This window comes from Nilaparvata lugens, chromosome 10 (assembly GCF_014356525.2).
Source record: "Nilaparvata lugens isolate BPH chromosome 10, ASM1435652v1, whole genome shotgun sequence".
NCBI lineage: Eukaryota > Metazoa > Arthropoda > Insecta > Hemiptera > Delphacidae > Nilaparvata > Nilaparvata lugens.
In genome coordinates, this window is record NC_052513.1 from 41366909 (window position 1) to 41383197 (window position 16289).

At 34.8% G+C, this 16289-nt stretch overlaps 1 protein-coding gene across 1 annotated transcript in view; it reads left to right on the forward strand.

The window, feature by feature from the left end:
• The first annotated feature begins 339 nt into the window (after window positions 1–339).
• LOC111051410 (transducin beta-like protein 2) overlaps window positions 340–16289 on the forward strand; it is a 119660-nt gene continuing 103710 nt past the window's right edge. The window contains 6 exon segments of the mRNA XM_039436026.1: window positions 340–343; window positions 1273–1493; window positions 3740–3778; window positions 3780–3927; window positions 8669–8854; window positions 12729–12920. Of these exon segments, the coding sequence (XP_039291960.1) occupies window positions 340–343; window positions 1273–1493; window positions 3740–3778; window positions 3780–3927; window positions 8669–8854; window positions 12729–12920 (790 nt within the window).

Here is a 16289-nt window from a genome sequence, read left to right on the forward strand (position 1 = left end):
TTTGGTAGTGACGATCGTTTCGACCTGTTGTGGGTCATCATCAGACTGTAGGAATTTACTCTCAGAGTGTTTTTAAAATTCAAATTTAATTTTAATAGTGAAAAAGTATAGTTATGCAACAGAGGATAATTTACATGAAAATGAGACGGAATAAAAATAAACGTATTTTCAAACCATTATTTGTAACAATTAGAATCATTGGTAACATAAGCTTTTATAACACTCATAACATTATTAAGCATTATTTTAACATACTTGCTTTTATCACAAACATTAATTACAAACTGTATTATTGGGTTTTATATTTTATACATTTTTCAATGCTCATATGATTGTATTATGTGTATGTATTGTTGTTATATTGTGTTGATTCAATCATGATTATGTATTAAATTAATTATCGAAAGTCAATCCACGTTGTCAACCATTTGAATACATGTATTATGTCATTCTCATTATCAATATTGTTAGGTTCTAAATTTCAAATTGAATGATGTCATACAAGTGCAATGCAAATTAATAAAAACTTGTAGTACCCTTCATTATTAAAAACTCTACCAAATATTTCAACGATTTCAAATATTTTAATTTTAATATTTATAAAAACTTGTAGTAACCTTTATTATTAAAAACTTTACCAAATATTTCAACGACTATAGTTTCGACCATAACTTAGGTCATTTTCAAAGTTGAATTTGTTCAACGTTGAAAATGACCTAAGTTATGGTCGAAACTATAGTCGTTGAAATATTTTAAAGTTTTTAATAATAATAAAGTTGAATTTGTTCAACGTTGAAAATGACCTAAGTTATGGTCGAAACTATAGTCGTTGAAATATTTTAAAGTTTTTAATAATAAAGCGTACTACAAGTTTTTATTAATTTGTACAAAATTAGCCCATATAAGTGAAGCGCTTTTATAAGTGCAATGCATTATTCATTTACTGTATATTGTTTTGTTCTAAATTTGAAATTCAATTCTGTTAACCATTTGAAAAAGTCCAATCTCTTAGGCTATTCATCCACTGCATATTGTTTTGTTATAAATTCCAAATCAAATGCTGTCAATCACTTGAACAAGTGCAATTGAGCTTGTGCTCAAAACCAATTTTCCTAGAATATATTCTAGGTACATTGCCCAAAACTGTTCTTATTTAAATTTAAATACAACATTCCAAATGTAGTTTACATACTATGTGTCACATTATTCATTTCAACAAATTCAATTTAATTTAATGGAGTGATTTAATTTTTGAAATTCTGTTTGTTGTAGATCGAGCTGTTTTCATCTGGAACACCAAGGACTGGAAAGGCAAAGAGCACAAGTATCTGAGACAGAACATAGAGCTGGACCACGCCAATCTGATAAAGTGGGCTCCCAACTCCAAGGCGTTAATCATCAACAGAGCTACTGAAAATCAAATCGAGATCTATAAGGTGAACAAGACTGATACATGGATCACCTGTAGTCCTTCTGGCATCAAGTTCCCAAAGGTAACTCTATAATAACATCAGAGAAAAGATTATAACATAATAAAATGATAGATAAAAAATAACATAAGAAGATTTCCCTTGGTTTGTAGAATTCATTGAAAGTTTGGAAGTTGTGTATCAAATTTTGGTGTTGTGTATCAAGTCGAGATGATGCTGTATCATGTTGCGTTGATACTGTATCATGTGTGGTGATACTGTATCATTTTGTTGTGATACATGTTGCGTTGATACTGTACCATGTGTGGTGATACTGTATCATTTTGTTGTGATACATGTTGCGTTGATACTGTACCATGTGTGGTGATACTGTATCATTTTGTTGTGATACATGTTGCGTTGATACTGTACCATGTGTGGTGATACTGTATCATTTTGTTGTGATACTGTATCATTCATGGGGATACCAAAGAGAAAAGATAGCATAAGAAGATATAGGGCGTTTATGTTCCAAATTTCACTCTTGACTCAAACCGATAGTCCTAGGCCTGGTTTGCACAAAAGGCGGTTAAATTTTAATCGTGATTAATTTCAGGAGAACTAATCGGAGAAGGCTTTTTTAAAAATGTTTTAAAAAGAATTAATCAAAATTAAAATTACATTCGCTTTTGTGCAACTGGCACCTTTTGTTCAAGAATTGAGAAAATATATCTTAAGAAGATATCCCATGGTTTATAGAATTCATTCAAAGTTTGGAAGTTTTGTATAAAATGTTGGTGTTGTGTATCAATTTGAGATGATATTGTATCATGCTGTGTTGATACTGTAATATGTGTGATGATACTGTATCATATTGTGTTGGAACTGTACAATGTGTGATGATACCGTATCATTCTGTGGTGTTACCAAAGAGAAAATATAGCATAAGAATATATTATCCCAGTGCTATAGTGAGGTCGACGTTATAATGTCAGTATTTGATTAACTTGTTGCTATCCTTGTCTAACATTCGACAAAGAAGGTCGTACTATCCTTTTCTAGCTCCGCAACGATGCCAGATCTGTTCTTGACAATGCAGAAATATAATTAATCAAGACAGAGAATCGACAACGCTGTTCTCCTATCTTAATACACTACCATTATAACGTGGACCTCACTATAGTAGAATTCATTCAAAGTTTGGAAGTTTTGTATCAAATTTGTTTATTGTGTATCAAGCTAAAATGATACTGTATCATATTGTGTTGATACTTTACCATGTGTGGTGATACTGTATCATTTTGTGGTGTTACCAAAGAGAAAAGATAGCATAAGAAGATATCCCATGGCTTGTAGAATTCAATTTTGTATCAAATTTTGGTGCTGTGTATCAAATTGAGTTGATACTGTATCATACTGTGTTGATACTGTACCATGTGTGGTGATACTGTATCATTTTGTGGTGTTACCAAAGAGAAAAGATAGCATAAGAAGATATCCCATGGTTTGTAGAGTTCATTCAAAGTTTGGAAGTTTTGTATCAAATTCTGGTGTTGTGTATCGAGTTGAGATAATACTGTATCATATTGTGTTGATACTGTATCATATTGTGTTTTTACTATACCATTTGTGGTGATTGATACTATATCATTTTGTGGTGATAACATAGAGAAAAGATAGCAGAAGAAGATATCCCATGGTTTGTAGAATTCGATTATGTATCAAATTTTGGTGCTGTGTATCAAATTGAGATGATACTAAATCATATTGTGTTGATACTGTACCATGTGTGGTGATACTGTATCATTTTGTGGTGATACCAAAGTGAAAATATAGCATAAGAAGATATCCCAAGATTTGTAGAACTCATTCAAAGTTTAGAAGTTTTGTATCAAATTTAGGTGCTATGTATCTAGTTGAAATGATATTGTATCATTTGTGTTGATACTGTATCATTTTGTGGTGATACCGTATAAATAATGGATGATCATTTAACTTGTTCATGGCCAAATCATACAAATACAACAAATATGAAATTAAATATTAAAACTGCATACTGTATCATTTATGGTGATACCAAAGAGAAATAGAAGATATCCCATGGTTTGTAGTATTCATTCAAAGTTTGGAAGTTTTGTATCAAATTTTGGTGAAAGGATGATAGACAAGGATAGCAACACCAATGTTAATTAAATACTGTCTTTATAACGTGGACCTTACTATAGGAAGATGATACAAAGACGAGACAAGGATAGCAACACCAATGTTAATCAAATACTGTCATTATAACGTGGACCTCACTATAGATTGACTTTATTTGTATTTTTCAGATACATGAGGATGAAACGATATCGATAGGCATCTCGGTGACGGGGGAAGTACATGATGAGCTGTTCTGCCTCCAACCAGCTGACCATCTGGGATCTGAAAGGGACTGTACTGGAGACAATCGACACTTATCTAATCAACACCAATAAAGCCCAGGTGTCGCCGTGTGGCAGATTTGTGGCTGCCTCTGGTAAAATAATATTATAAAAGACAATAACATCTATAGAGAGTGAGTCATATGTATGGGAACCCTTCAATAAATTGAAGACTGTTGTAAACATAATACTGTAAGACAATAAAATAAAATATTCAAGAAAATAAGTGGGAAATCCAAGTTGAACTAGTTTATAGAGTCTAAAGCTGCGTACACATATTCGTGCTTCCAACCCGCACCGAGCACGCTCCTCCCTCGTACCGCCCTCGTACCACCATCGAACCACAGTCGCACCGCCCACGCACCCATCATGAACGTTACGGAAGATGTTAGATCTTCTCGCGTTCCCCGGTCGAACCACTGTTGCTCGCCGGTCGATCATCAATCGCTCTGCTGGAGTGACGTTCGGTTGCGGAGCAGAACGACAGTCTGTACGCACCTTAAGAAGGATATGCAAAAATTAAATATAACAGAGGCAGATTTACTAATCAGAGCAGAGCTACGGAATCAGCTTAAAGTTAATGTTTTCCCAGATGAACCCAGAATTGAAACTTGGTCGTTAGAAAGACGAATCGCTCAGTGTGCGAGGATGAAAGAATATTGGAGACTGAAGCGGGAAACCAACGTAGATAATAATAATAATGATGGCGTTTAGGATAATGTTTAATGGTGAATTACTGTGGTCCTTAGTTGGCCTATGCAAAATGAAAAAAAAAATACTGTAACTTCCAGGATAAGTTATTTGTTGAATACTCTACCTTTAGACGTACAACTGAATTTCAACCCCTCATAAGGGGGTGACTTAGGGGTAGTAACTCGAATATTTGAAGTGTAAACACCCATTTTGTGGGTTAAAAATGTTCTATGATACTTGTTTTCAAAATGGCGGATGATTGAAGTCTTAGTTTTTAAGGAAATGAGGGTTTGGAACTAAAGAAATATTTTGAATGTGTAGTACATTGTGTAGTACATCATTTTAAAGGCCTTTTCAATACAAGAAATATGACAAAATTATGTGCCACACAACGGGTGTTTACATTAGAAATATTCAAGTTACAACCCCTAAGTCACTCCGTTATGAGGGGTTGAAATAAATTCAGTTGTACGTCAAAAGGTAGAGTATTCGACCAATAACCTTATCCTAAAAGTTACAGTGTTATATCTACAACAGTTCCCAATTTATTGAAGGGTTCCCATACATATATGACTCACTCTGTATATTATAAACAAAACATCATGCAGTGACACAGTGTTCTAAGGGACTACTTGCTTTGTAAATTCACTGAAAATAATGCTTCTATTATTATTTGAAACTCTTTTGGTTTGTTCCTCTCTTTACACTAAATGTCTCACAGAAAAAGTCAATCACATTATACGCATTACAATTCTTATGCTCAGTTGCCTAAATTTGACTAAAAGTAAAATTTAGAGCTCTAAATAATGTAAACTGCATAGAAGTGAAGTTTGCTCATAGTTTGTGGTTCAAGCGAAGTTTGCTCATAGTTTGTGGTTCAAGCGAAGTTTGCTCATAGTTTGTGGTTCAAGCGAAGTTAGCTCATAGTTGTGGTTCAAGCGAAGTTTGCTCATAGTTTGTGGTTCAAGCGAAGTTTGCTCATAGTTTGTGGTTCAAGCGAAGTTTGCTCATAGTTTGTGGTTCAGCGAAGTTAGCTCATAGTTTGTGGTTCAAGCGAAGTTTGCTCATAGTTTGTGGTTCAAGCGAAGTTTGCTCATAGTTTGTGGTTCAAGCGAAGTTTGCTCATAGTTTGTGGTTCAAGCGAAGTTAGCTCATAGTTTGTGGTTCAAGCGAAGTTTGCTCATAGTTTGTGGTTCAAGCGAAGTTTGCTCATAGTTTGTGGTTCAAGCGAAGTTTGCTCATAGTTTGTGGTTCAAGCGAAGTTAGCTCATAGTTTGTGGTTCAAGCGAAGTTTGCTCATAGTTTGTGGTTCAAGCGAAGTTAGCTCATAGTTTGTGGTTCAAGCGAAGTTTGCTCATAGTTTGTGGATCAAGCGAAGTTTGCTCATAGTTTGTGGTTCAAGCGAAGTTTGTGGTTCTCATAGTGAGTAGACTATGCTCAATATGTAGTATACTTAATCCGCATAAATATTTACTGTAACATTATTCTATTATTATTTCCAAGCAGAAATGTTTAGGATCAATTCTAGGTCCTTATTTCTCATTTTTTTATAGCATAAGGCTCTTATTTTTGGGAACCTTTATGCTGATTTATCAAGTTGATGTACATTTTTCAAGGATACAGGAAAATTGATTAATCATTTGCATCCAATCCCCACAATATCCTTATAAATGAATAAATTATCTTATAAAAAAATCATGTGGTTTATAAGCTCTCTGTGTAGTTGTGAAGGTGATGTTGTGGTAGATATCCATATTGAATGAAAATCACTTGATATTGTCAAACTCATTGATTTGACTAATTTAATTGTAAGATTTTTATAAGCTCAATAAGCATTATTAAAGTTTTTTAGCATGTTTTGTAGACAGTGACAATTGAATAGTAATGATAGGCCACTGTAAGCCCAATAATGTTGAAATGAAATTCAATAGTAGGCTACTGCTCTGATTCTTGTACTTGATTCCACCCTCATGATATACTACTGTCAGAGGCCCTGAAATTGATCAGTTGTGACCTGAAAACTCCAGACCTAAGTCAGCCAGGTCACTCGATATTATTATTATTAATATTATTATTTACTACTGAGAACGTTCATACTTAAGGCGAAATAAAAGCGATACTGTCAGTTCGACATAATTTGAGCCAAACTGAAGTTCCAATGCACTTGAAGCATCATCATCATCATCGGAGTTTTTTTTGTTGGACTGAGAAAATTGATGAATTTGAGGCAACCAAAAACGACTACTACTGATGATGATGATGATGATGATACCTCAAGTGTAACTTAAGTTTGGCTCAAATAAATTATGTGGAACTGACAATATTTCTTTTATTCCACCATAATATGGAGAAATTCCACAATGTCTCTGTTCACAGTGTAAATTTTACATTCATACTTTAAAGTAATTATTAAGATTTTTCATTCATCAAAATGATTGATGTTCTTATCATACAAGATTCTCCACATCTTTATTAAACAAAAATCCCAATTAAATGCTGAAAAATAAATGCAGCATTCAATTGGGATTTTTGTTTAATAATAACATAGAGAAACAATAGCGTAAGTAGATATCCCATGGTATAGGGCGTTTATGTCGCAACTTTTACTGTTATCTCAAGCCGATTACTGTCGATTATTGTCGAATTTTACTGTTTTGTTGGGGTGAGAGTGTATGAACGACACAATATGAGAGACTACCAGTGTCATAAAGCTTCACAGGAAAGAACTACGTTGACTATCAACTTGAGATAACAGTAAAAGTTGCGACATAAACGCCCTATACCATGGGATATCTACTTACGCTATTGTTTCTCTATGATAATACCTAATTATTCATTAATTAGGATTTGAACAAATGCAACTTTCACTTTAATTCAATCTGTAGACTGGCTGGCCACTATGGCTTTGTATAAAATGAGCGCTGCTATCCAGTATGGTGTTCCTGACCGGCAACTTAGTAGATACTGGGTTCGATTCCCCGGGCTCACAAATAATTTTTGTATAGTAGCGCTCATCGAATTTCCATTTAGCTGTTTATCCTGTTGTCAATATTTGCAGTCGCTTGGCTTTTCGTTGGGGCAGAAAATGTTGGGATTTTCTTTCAATAATAATTATTCATTAATTGGCATTTGAACAAATGCAAATTCCAATTTATTTCAATCTGTAGATTCTTCACATCCATGATTTCTCATTCATTAAAAAATCAACATTGATGCAAATAAATGAATGATTATTACTTTCCTTGCCCTATTACCATAGGTAAGGAAAGTATTGCTTTCCGAAAAAATTAAGGTACCCCAATTTCTAAATTTCTATACGTTTCAAGGTCCCCTGAGTCCAAAAAACTGGTGTTTGGGTATTGGTCTGTATGTGTGTGTGTGTGTATGAGTGTATGTGCGTCTATGAGTGTAAGTGCGTCTGTGTACACGATATCTCATCTCCCAATTAACGGAATAACTTGGAATTTGGAACTTAAGGTCCTTTCACTATAAGGATCCGACACGAACAATTTCGATCAAATGCAATCCAAGATGGCGGCTAAAATGGCGAAAATGTTGTCAAAAACAGGATTTTTCGTGATTTTCTCGGAAACGGCTACAACGATTTTGATCAAATTCATACCTAAAATAGTCATCGATAAGCTCTATCAACTGCCACAAGTCCCATATCTGTAAAAATTTCAGGAGCTCCGCCCCATCAATGCAGATAGATTCCCTTCCCAATTATCAGGCTTCAGATACAATTGAAACAAAAAAAATCAAGTGGAGTGGATTGAGCATGAAAATCTCTACAATTAATGTTCAGTAACATTTTCACCTAAAATTGAAAATAAGCTTTAAATTCGAGAAAATGTGAGCAAATTATTGTTGATTCTATTAAATCATTCACTATGAAGAGATAGCAGACCTCATGTGTGTCTCCAGCGTTATTGCCCTGTCACCAGCTGGCTCAAATATTTGAATAGTAGACTTGAGATGCGCGGGAACACTAGCGTCAGTGATCAATTTTCTTAATGGCAAGGACAGTTGTGTGAGTGCGCCACTCCAGATTTTTTCAATAGCAATCCAGATAATTCACTCTTGAAAATGATTTTATTTTTCGCTAAAAATCAACATTAACGTTATAATTTTTGAATTTTACAGGTTTCGCTCCCGATGTGAAAGTGTGGGAGGTGATCTTCAAGAAGACCGGGGAATTCAGCAAGGTGTCGCGAGCATTCGAGTTGAAAGGCCACAGCGCTGGGGTTCATGACTTTGGATTCAACTGTGACTCATCCAAAATGGCCACCGTGTCCAAAGATGGCACGTGGAAGGTTTTCAACACCAAAAGTAAGACTTCTTGCATCTTGCAAGACTTCTTGCATCTTGCAAGACTTCTTGCATCTTGCAACCAATCTGAAACAGTAAAAATATTAAGAGGTTTCTATGCTAATTGATACAATATTTGTTTAATTATTCATTCACATCAATAGAAAAATTACAGATTATAGTGGCTTACAGCTTTATGCCAAAATAAGCCTGATTGAAAGCCTGATTCATACAACCAGTAGGCTGCATTATCAAAATGATGGGGATAAAAAAATAAGGTAACCTTGTGCTATTCCTCTCCCAAATAAATAAATAAATTTTTATTTCACAAAAAGCTAAAACTACCACATCAAATACAGAGAATATTTGATAAATTACAATTACCAAATAGAATAGTTGGTTACAATAAAACTTTCTTATAATGTGTCCTCTACATGAGAGCCAAAACTGAACTTTATTTGTCTTGGATACAAAAACGTATTTAACATGTGTCAAACTAAATAAGGTGAATGAACAGTTGATGTTACATCAGTTACACTGGTTTCTTCTAAAGAAGGCAGTGGCAAGGCAGAGAATCGGCCTGTTATCCTATCTTTCTCCACTGTCAATATAACGTGGACCACCCTATAAATTGTGTGAATTGAATATTGCAAATTGCTCTATTGAAATCTTTTCAACAATTTATAACTACATCAAACTTTCAAACTTGGCTTAAGAAAGACTTCAGGAGATTTAAACGCTCATCAGTTTGAATTCTCGGTTAACTAGTGACCTCCTGGGTTTGAGAACTCGAAAACTGTTGTATTGTTATCTTTGAAACCTGCAACCTATACAGAGTTGGTGAAAGTTATGGAAACAGGTAAATATTTCTTCTACAAGAATAATATTGACAGTAGGTTTCATTTGGGTTCCTATTTGAAATCAAAAATTACTCTGTCGCTTCAAAATCTTTGTCCCTCATATGAATCCAGATTCATGATACATGATTTCGATACAGAGTTCCAGGAGAAAATGAACGGCGAAAACCGCACTTTACTATATCAACCCGTATCAGTTTGTTGGTGTAAAAGTTTCAAATTATGTTGTATATTAACCAGCTGGAATCATGTTTCAGTGCATGAAGGGGTCTGTATGTGTGATAGCTTCCAAATAGCCTCAGCTAATGTTATGAATGAAATGGGGAAACTGTTGTAATTGCAAGAAATGAACTCTTCAGCTGACTAAGGCCGGTTGCAGACGAACCACTATCGAATGTGGGATGTGGGAGCTACTATTTTCCTTGTGTGGTACCACAAACGCAGCGCATATGGAATGCATTTTCAGGCATGGCAGTGGCACTGATACTTCCAAATGGCGTTGCGCGCTGTGGTAGCGATTATTTTCCTTGCGATTGTGGTACCACTGGTTTGAGCACTACGCTTCCCCTAGCTTCTGTACCACAATCGCAGTCGCTGTGATAGTGTATCTCGAATTTGATAAAAACATCTGATAAAATCACCCGAGTATAATACAAACATCTGAAAACTGTTGCACTAATAAGCATTTTCTCGAATGTAGTGTGAAAGTCTCTCTGTGTTAAGGTAGACGCACACAGATCGTCATCGGACGGACGGCAAACAATGCATCAAATCTAATCGTCCGATCCGTCCGATGCGTGCCGTCCGTTCGATGACTGTGTGCGTCCTTCGATATGTGTGCGCTCACCTTTAGTTGTATTGGTCTGTGGTATGTCGGTCCCACATCCCACATGGGATAGTGGTTCGTCTGCAACCGGCCTAAATGATGAATCACAACAATTTTTTCTTATGCACATTTAATGTTATTTTTATATCCTGAAGGATGAGTCAATTTCGTTGTCCAACGAATTTTACCTGTAAAAAAGTTCGAAGAATACGTGTTCAAAATTTGAAGCTGATTGATCAATTCTTTCTTAAGTTATTGTAGAACATAGAAACAGACGGATAACGACTTTGGCCTTCAATAGGTCAAAAGTGATAACTCGCTAACGCTCGTTCAATTATTACAATGTATTAATCAACATCTTAGCAATTGCAATATCTGCATAATATTATATCCTATACTATTAAACGAGCAACTTCTGTTTATATGTTTAGATGTTGAGATGTTTATATGTTTGTATTTCACCGTATCTCGAAAACGGCTCTAACGATTCTCACGAAATTCAGAACATAGTAGGTTTATAATATAAAGACTCGATTGCACTAGATCTCATCCTTGGGAAAACTCACTGAACGACATTAAAAAGATAATTCATCCTTGGCTGAAACAGCTGAGACTCTCGTCGTCTGTGGATAGTAAAAAGTGAGCGAGTGATTCTGTGGAAAATCAAAATATCGCATCCCCGGAATTCCTAAGCTGACGTATAGCCAGCTGTAAAATATAAACACGTTAATTTTAGAGAATTGTGTTCTGTTTATCAATAAATAGAGACATTCAGAACATAGTAGGTTTATAATATAAAGATTCGATTGCACTAGGTGTCATCCCTGGGAAAACTCGCTGAAGGACATTAAAAGAATAATAATTATTATTATTCATCCTTGGAAAAACTGCTGATAATAATTATTTCGTCGTCTGTTGGTGATGGAAGTGAGTGAGCGAGTTCATGTGTGTGGGACTGTGTCAAAATTATGGCTCAGCTGTTGAACTTTTGTAATCATTCAATCAGGTACTTAATGCCGGTTGCAAAAAAGCCGGGTTATTTTGAATCTTCATTAATTCCAGTAGATCCATCTTTTTGAAATTGTCTTCTCTGATTTGGTTCACGTGAAGTTAATCAGGATTGAAATTTTACCGGCTTTTGTGAAACCGGGCCTTTGTGAGGGAAATTTTTGCTTCCCTCTGGGAATTAATCTCAATTTACTGTGATTAGATAGAACATATTTCTGTATGAATGTTATTATAATTTCTTCTTTAGTAATAATTTTTACTTTCCTTGCCCTATTACCATAGGTAAGGAAAGTATTGCTTTCCGAAAAAAATTAAGGTACTCCAATTTATAAATTTCTATACGTTTCAAGGTCCCCTGAGTCCAAAAAACTGGTTTTTGGGTATTGGTCTGTATGTGTGTGTGTGTGTGTGTGTGTGTGTGTGTGTGTGTGTGTGTGTGTGTGTATGAGTGTATGTGCGTCTGTGTACACGATATCTCATCTCCCAATTAACGGAATGACTTGAAATTTGGAACTTAAGGTCCTATCACTATAAGGATCTGACACGAACAATTTCGATCTGATGCAATTCAAGATGGCGGCTAAAATGGCGAAAATGTTGTCAAAAACAGGTTTTTTGATTTTCTCGGAAACGGCTCCAACGATTTTGATCAAATTATACCTAAAGTAGGTAGTCATTGATAAGCTCTATCAACTGTCACAAGTACCATATCTGTAAAAATTTCAGAAGCTCCGCCCCATCTATGCAAAGTTTGATTTCAGATTCTCAATTACAAGGCTTCAGATACAATCTAAACAAAAAATTTCGAGTGGAATAGATTGAGCATGAGAATCTCTACAATTAATATTCAGTAACATTTTCACCTAAAATTAAAAATAAGCTCGAAATTCGAGATAATGTGATTATCCAATTTCAAACTGTTGGCAACTGTTGATTCTATTAAATGATTCACTATGAAGAGATAGCAGACCTCATGTGTCTCCAGCGTTATTGCCTTGTCACCAGCTGGCTCAAATCTTTGAATAGTAGACTTGAGATGCGCGGGAACACTAGCGTCAGGTGATCAATTTTCATAACGGCAAGGAAAGTTGTGTGAGTGCGCCACACCAGATTTTTTTGTATACTTTTTGTTTTGAAGAACTAATAAAGAATTTTTGATTGATTGATTCTCAATTAATTAATATTATTATGGTTTATCTTGCAGTTGAGTTCGAGAAAGGGGAAGACCCTCATCTGATCCTGACAGGCAGCTGTAAGGCGTTCAAAGGCGACTCAAAGGCAAAGCTAGCATTTTCCCCCAACGGAGAAGTGGTGGCCATTGCATGTAAGAATGCCCTCGCTCTGTACTCAGCGCTGACTGGAGAATGTGACGCCGTCATCGAAGACATCTATCAAGGTAGGAACTTGAAAAATCGTAATTTTTAATAGTTTTATCATAGTACTAGCCGTCAGGCTCGCTTCGCTCGCCATATCCGTCTAGCCAGGGGGCTCCGCCCCTGAACCCCCCGACTGGATCGTCCAAAAGTTAGTTACATTACAATACTATATTATCAATATTGTAATGTTCCATTCAATCTTCATTGTAATTAATAAGTTTTCATAATATGTGAAATTTGTTGCATAATCAGCTGTTGTACTGTAATTTATTGTAGATTCGTGTATAGACCAGAATGTGTTGTGACTTACTTGAATAAATAAATTTTGAATTTGAAAATTTGAATTTGAAAAATGAGATCAGCGGGCTCGCTTCGCTCGCCTGTTTTTTTTATTTGAGCATGCTTCATTCCATCAGAAAGTCAAAGTACTGAGAAAACACAGAAAAGCTGAAGAAAAACGTTGGGAAAAACGCTGATTTTGGGCGTATCTTTGATGAAATATTAAAGTCACCTCATCACAAAATTTTTAGACCCCAGCTGAACCTCTGTACCAAATTTGAACATTTTCTGCCTATTACTTGATGAAAGAACTGACAAAACGCAAAAAACCGCTAATTTTGCGCGTATCTTTGGTATTATTTCAAATTCCTTCTAACACAACATTATCACACCCCAGCTGAGCTTCTGTAGTAAATTTGAACATTTTCTGTTGATTTGTTCTCGATAAAGCTTAGAAAGCGCAAAAAAACAACGGTGGAAAGACGCAGATTTTGGACGTATCTTTGACGTTATTGCAAATTCCTTCTAACACAACATTATTACACCCTAGCTGAGCTTCTGTACTAAAATTGAACATTTTCTGTTCATTTGTTCTCGATGAAGCTGAGAAAAAGCTAAAAAACGCAGATTTTTGGCGTATCTTTGGAAATTCTTCCAAATCCGTTCTTAGTGCGCCACTAAAGGGCCAACTGAACAAACCTACCAAATTTGAACGTTTTTGGTCCGGTAGATTTCTAGTTCTGCGATTGATTGATTGATTGATTCAGTACTTTATTTATGTAGATTACAATATATACTGGCTTATACACTTATATAAAATAGCTTACAATACAGCAAAATTATAGATGAATTTACATAATATAGACTAAGAAAATAAATATTGAACTGTATATGATATGAAAAAGCAATTTGTAATATAATAACTATAGATAGTAATCATATTGTTATGCATCTACATAAATTGGCGGAGCTTTGGACATATCAATGTCCATTCTTCGGAAAGAGTATTAAAAATATCCTCCCCACTAACTCTCTACCAAAACAGTGAGTGAGTGAGTGTCATTTCGCTTTCATATATATAGATACTGCATAACCTATTCTTGGACAATTTCTATCTAAATTTGGGAAAGGAATAGTTTTGGGCTTTGAGCCTGTTGTTCCTTTCCCAATCATCCATAGTTGAGAATTATATTGTATCTATCAATGTATAAATAAATATACTTCTCTACTATAGTGAGGTCCACGTTATAATGGCAGTATTTGATTAACATTGGTGTTGCTATACTTCGGCGCGAATTCTCACCCAATGCAATGACAAGTTTATGGTTTAGACGCCACTGAGGAAAACCAAGTGGACTTTTGAGACACCAAAGCAGTCTCAATTTTTGTAAATATTTTTGCCTAAAAAGCAGTTGTTAGGTCATGTCAGAGGCCCTGAAATTGATCAATTGCGACCTGAAAACTCTGACACCAGACCTGAGCCATCTAGGTCACTCGACATTATTATTTATATCGGGTGACCCAGAATAACGGGAACTTTTAAAAACGCCATAAAACAAAAGTGGGAAGGGAAAAATGATTTGTTTAAACTAATGTAAAGTTCAAGATTATTTCAGTATTATTAATAACATCTATCACTTTTTGACAATATTACCTCATTAAGATGGCTTCCCCCTGCACGAATACACTCTTTAAATCTGTGTTGAGATTCCTGAACGATTGTTGCAACATTTTAGCTGGGATATTGTTAATTTCATTTTGAATTGTCTGTTATGATTAAACCAAAGTTATTGGTCAAGTTGTGAAAACGTTAGATTTGAGATAGCTCCACAAACAGAAAATCGCAGGTGGTCAGATCCATTGGACCAGGAAATGTTTTATGTTTGTAATTTATGTTTCAACATGCATACATGTTAATTATGTTTCTTGCATACTTAATGTTTATGACTATTTGACAGCTTATTGAATAATATGCTCATTTAATTGATTCTTTTTGACTCGACTGTAATATAAGTCTTAATGAGATTAGTGACTACGACCTATTGTACGCTAGTATAAGATAAACTTGTACTGTACTTAATGGCGAATAAAAATCTTGAATCTTGAATCTTGAATCTTGAAACGCAACCTAATCGTGAGATTACACGGTTACCAAACAATAGTCACTGGCACAGTTGCCATTAACTGCCGTGCAGTGGGGATTCCGCTCACAATTTGATCAATTATTTTGAATTAATTAAAAATTAAAACAAATTGAAAATGAAATCCACAATATCCCAGATGAGATATTGCAGCGATCAATGAGGAATCGTCAACACAGATTCGTTCAGGAGGAAGCCATTCAAAGGAAGTAATAATTGTCAAAAAGTGATAGATGCTATTAATAATTCTGAAATGGCAAGTCTTGAACTTCACATTAGTTTAAATAAAATTATTTTTGCCCTTCCCACTATTGTTTTATGGCGTTTTTAAAAGTTCCCGTTATTCTGGGTCACCCGGTATTTGTAAAAAGTAGCTAATAACTATCAATCACCATTAGGAGCGCTTTCGGACTTGGCGTTTATTTTCAATTGAGTGTGAGCTCTGACAATAAACGATTCACATGTTGATTAATAAATAATTAGCTATTATTGGAAAAAAATTACACTGTAATATCGACATTGTCAAGTAAAATTTTATTCACCAAGAAAATATATTTTGTCATGATTTTTAATGATTTATTGTTTTTGGACTATTTTTGACGACACTACAGTCTAATTTTTTAAATAATCACTATTAAATTTTATAAAACTTTAAAGTGAAAAAGCACTCACATTATTTGATGTGGCGACGTCCGTTTCGTGCTGGTATTGCACATTTTCAAGCCAAACAGGAACTGAAGTGTTTAAGGTTATTAATAACCTTAAACAAATAATGTGAGTGCTTTTTCACTTTAAAGTTTTATAAAATTTAATAGTGATAATAATAGTGGAAACAAGATGGATAACCAACAACACATTTTAAATAATGGTTATCAATAACTAGTACTTTATTCTTCATTGATTCGTACAATAAGTACATCAGCAAAATGATAGGGAGAGAAAAAATGAGGTAAACTTGTGCTATTCCTC